The sequence below is a fragment of the Macrobrachium nipponense genome, chromosome 37 (assembly GCF_015104395.2).
Source record: "Macrobrachium nipponense isolate FS-2020 chromosome 37, ASM1510439v2, whole genome shotgun sequence".
Lineage (NCBI taxonomy): Eukaryota > Metazoa > Arthropoda > Malacostraca > Decapoda > Palaemonidae > Macrobrachium > Macrobrachium nipponense.
Window position 1 is genome coordinate 38,745,769 of NC_061097.1, and position 5,000 is coordinate 38,750,768.

Consider the following 5,000-nt stretch of genomic DNA (forward strand, 5'->3'; position numbering starts at 1 on the left):
ATATATATATATATATATATATATATTTGTATATTATGGATACCTAGAAGTTACACGTTTATAAAAAAAAAACTTGCAACAAACACGTCTTAATAGCTTTAGAAATTCACCTGGTGATTGTATTTAACCCCATTTCTATTTCTCCTTGCTTTGCAGGATGTCCTAGGAGACTAGAGGGAGAGAGATAAGAGCAGCCAGCAGTGCAGTAGCCGCGGAATGCAGCTGGAAAACTTGGCGATATTAAAGTGGAAAACTGCCCCCGGGAACACATAAGAAAAAAAAGAAAATAAGTGCACAGTGACTCGATTTGAACGCGAGGCTAAAAATTGGGATTTTTGGTAGAAGGACGATGAAAATGTCTGTGTTTGTAAATGAATTAGATACTTGAAAAAGAGGCTATTAAATAAAAAAGTAAAAAAAAAAAAAATCTACGACCGTACTTCATACAGAATGCTGTGTGGTAGCGTATGGGTAAGCAGAAACATAAAACAGAAAACTGGAATCCTGGAATCCTGATGTAGAATGCTGCGTAGTAGCGTGTGAGTAATCAGAAACATAAAATAGAAAACTGGATGAAAAGAAATCCTGGGGAATCCTGTAATCCTGGAATCCTGATGCAGCATGCTACCTGATAGCGTGTTCGTAAGCATAATCATAAAATAGAAAACTGGAATCCTGGAATCCTGATGCAGAATGCTGTGTAGTAGCGTGTTCGTAAGCAGAATCATAAAACAAAACTGGAATAAAGGAATCCTGGAATCCTGATACAGAATGCTGTGTAATAGCGTGTGAGTAAGCAGAAACATAAAATAGAAAACTGGAAAAAAAGGAAATCTGGCCCTGGAATCTCTGGCCAAGGAATAAAAGAAAAAAACATCAAAAAACTCAATTTTGGAATCCTGATACAGAATGCTGTGTAATAGCGTGTGAGTAAGCAGAAACATAAAATAGGTAATTGGAAAAAAAGAAACCTGGAATCCTGGAATCCTGGCTAAAGGAATACGAAAAAAACAGGCAAAACACTCAATTTTGGAATCCTGATACAGAATACTGTGCAGTAGCGTGTGAGTAAGCAGAATCATAAAATAGAAAACTGGAAAAAAAAAGAAACCTGGAATCCTGGAATCCTGGCCAAAGGAATAAAAAAAAAGTCAAAAAACTCAATTTTGGGATCCTGATACAGAATACTGTGCAGTAGCGTGTGAGTAAGCAGAATCATAAAATAGAAAACTGGAAAAAAAAGAAACCTGGAATCCTGGAATCCTGGCTAAAGGAAAAAAAAAAAAAACAGTCAAAAAACCCAATTTTGGAATTAGTCAGACGAGCAGCCATGAAAAGTTGTTGATAACTGGCGGGAAAATTGGGAACTGTCCAGCAATGGTGAGAAGAAGGACAGGGGAGGAGAATAACTGGCTGTAACAGCGGCCTGTGAAGGACTCCCAGTGGCCGTTTTGAACTGGAGCTTGCTTCCTCTCTCTCTCTCTCCGTCTCTATCTCTCTCTCTCTCTCTCTCTCACTGCATCACTCCCAGGTTCCAGGAAGGCCATGTCAGCGTCCAGAACCACCACCACCACACTGCTCACCTTGACGGCTCTCAGCTGCCTCATACAAGGCGGTAAGTCTACGGAGGTTTCTCTCCGCGTTTCGTTTTGCTAGATTTTTTTAAGGAGGTCACTTTGGAGTCCTTGGATTTTTTTCTCTCTCTCTCTTTCCAGCTCTCTCTCTCTCTCTCTCTCTCTCTCCGTTGTCACGGTTATACTCTGTATTTGTTTCTCTCTCTCTCTCTCTCTCTCTCTCTCTCTCTCTCTCTCTCTCTAAAGTTCTAAATATGCTTTGTCTTTTTATTGGCATTACGTCTCGTCAGTTTCAAGTGCCGTGTCTGGATAGACTATATAATATGGCTGCTGGCAATTAATCTCATATATGTTATGATTTACAAAGTTAATTATGTAAATAATTATATGTAATTGTATACGTAACGCAATGTATATATATGTTTAAAATATGTAAAATTTAAATAATCATAATGCATATAATGTATATATAATATATATATATATATATATATTTTTAAATATAAGTATATATATTAATATTATATATATATTATAATTAATATTATATTATATATATATATATATATAATATATAATATATATCATATGCATATCAATGTATATATTCTATATATATATTATATATATCTAATATATATATATATCTATATATATATTATATATTAAAATTATATATATATATTGATTAAATATTATATATATAATATATATATATTATATCATGATATTATAATATATATAATTACCATACATACACATAAGATAAATCATGTTCAAGTTTGCATTTACTTGTACAGAATTATCCCCGGATCCGATTATAGATATTGCATCTGCAATGTTACCTTTCTTTGTCTACCTATAATTAATTATGTAAATATCAGACTCTCGCTTTCTTTACATGCATATCTTATATATATATATATATATATATATATATATATATATATATATATATATATATATTCTCTCTCTCTCTCTCTCTCTCTCTCTCTCCTCTCTCTCTCTCTCTCTCTCTGTAGTGTTAGTAATCTCACTCAGGTACACCCCTTCGCTCGTCACTCATCCTTTCCAGCTCTTTTGAAACGAAAACATAAAAAAAATAAAATATAAATAAAAATAGTCCCGTGAAAAAATCCGACGACAGAAAGAACCGTTTAATTCCGAGACAAAAAACTAAACAATAGAGAATAAGAAATAACGGCTAAAAGAAAGTGGAAATAATAATAAAATGAAAATCAGAATAAAAGAGGTAAAGTGTGAAGGAAATGTCGAGGTTGACGTGAGTGTTTCAAAAAAAAATATAAGAAAAATTAAAGCCAAACTAACAAAAGTGAATGACTGCGGTGGAGATGGTGAATTTAGAAAAGAACGAATGGTAATGAAAAGGATGAGATCAAATGTGGGTGAAGTATATCGGTTATGAATTTGAGATGAATAGGTCAAAGGGATTGCGAGTAGGATTTGAACGAACTATATATATATATATATATATATATATATATATATATATATATATACATACATACATACATATATACATACATACATATTATATATATACACACGCACACACACTCACAAATACAACCACATACATAGGTAAATGAATTCAAACAATAAAATATTTCAATGGCATGGGGAAGAAATATAATAAAAATGCATCATTAATTTCCAAGAGATTCATGATCTCGAATAATTCCAATAAGTGTGAAATAGAAGGCAAAAATTAACCAGTGGAAAATCAAGCTGAATAAAACCGGACAAGAGAAAAAACGGAATAAAGTGTTATAGAAAACGGAATACAGGAACAGATTATAGAAATGAGAAAGCCAAACTAAGACGGGCAAAGCTCTCCCTCTCTCTCTCTCTCTCTCTCTCTCTCTCTCTCTCTCTCTCTCTCTCTCAAAATAAACTCTTGCAACTGTAGTAATAGAGTGAAGCGAAAGCAAATGAAATGACAAGGAAAGGGAAATGACATAGAAACACCAAACCAAAACTCTCGCTCTCTCTCTCTCTCTCTCTCTCTCTCTCTCTCTCTCTCTCTCTCTCCCCGAGACCGCATCACTTGAGCCGGACGGGAGACAAAATGATATTGTTCTGTTTGTATGAAAATGGGCTGGAATTGTTCCTAATGTTTTGGGTTACAATGGTGCTAAAACTCTGGCTGACACCCCGGCGTTAATTCCTTTTGTTGTGGTTGAGGGGGAAGGGTAAAAAAAAAGAAGGTGGCTTGGAGAGAGAGAGAGAGAGAGAGAGAGAGAGAGAGGTAGAATATTCATACGACTTCGTCTGCTTTGTAAATCTGTATTTGGTGGCAACGCTTTCTAGAATTTTCACATTAATAATAATAATAACAATAGTAATAATAATAATAATAATAATAATAATAATAATAATAATAATAACTAATAATAATAACTAATAATAACTATTTTTTATTATTATTATTATTATTATTATTATTATTATTATTATTATTATTATTATTATTATTATTATTCAGAAGATGAAAACTATTCATATGCAACCATCCTACCGTAGGTAGAGTCATTGACTTGAAATTCAAGCTTCCAAACCAATATAGCGTTCATTAGGAAGAGGTAAGAGGAGGTTAGAGGGAAATGCAGAAAGAAGAGATGTTATTAACTAAAAAAAGATACAATGAACTAATGATAAAGTAATAAAAAGAAAAAAAAATTACAAGCATGTCATTTAAATACTCATTTTCTCTTTCCATGTTCTTTGTGATTTCTCACAGATATAACTTTTTTTTTTTTTTTTTTTTTTTTTAAATAAAACCTACTTATTCACCCAACCAGTCACTCTCCCGTGAAGTACGTTTTGCGAACACTACACTTCCACCACGGAAGCTTTTGATGGCTAGTCACAGGCATCGATGACACATGACGTCGGTGTCAGTTATGACACGGGATATTTCCAGGTCCATATCCCCCTCCCCAGACATCCCACACAATTGTTGCATAGCTAACACTTGATCGACACATCAACGTCCTCGTCTAAAACCAACACTGCTTTTCACCCGTTATTCCTGCTGGTATCTGTCGCACGTCCACAATTTAATTCCCCTGATATGTGAAGAAAGGTGATGGACTTATAATTCCTAAAAATTATTTTTATCAGCTGTTCCCATTGGAGACGACATTAATCCTCTCAGAAGTCCTTTGAAATATTCCTTGAAACAGAAGCAATAGCCTTATCATTGTTGTTATTTATGATGATTTTACCTTTTCGTTCTTCCTCTGCATACGAAATCTCTCTCTCTCTCTCTCTCTCTCTCTCTCTCTCTCTCTCTCTCTCTCTCTCTCTCTCTCTCTCTCTCTCTCTCTCTCTCTTTGGAAAAAATTCCATCTCACTTGTTGGTTCGCCGTAAACATGTTATGATAGATTAGAGAGAGGGAAAAA

The 5,000-nt window shown here is 33.9% G+C and overlaps 1 protein-coding gene across 1 annotated transcript in view; it reads left to right on the plus strand.

Moving 5' to 3' along the window:
• Positions 1–972: 972 nt before the first annotated feature.
• The window catches only part of LOC135209164 (uncharacterized), a 230,328-nt gene continuing 226,300 nt past the window's right edge, over positions 973–5,000 (plus strand). The window contains exon 1 of the mRNA XM_064241829.1: positions 973–1,615. Coding sequence (XP_064097899.1) covers positions 1,546–1,615 — 70 coding nt within the window. The 5' untranslated portion in view covers positions 973–1,545. The remainder of the gene's footprint in view (positions 1,616–5,000) is intronic.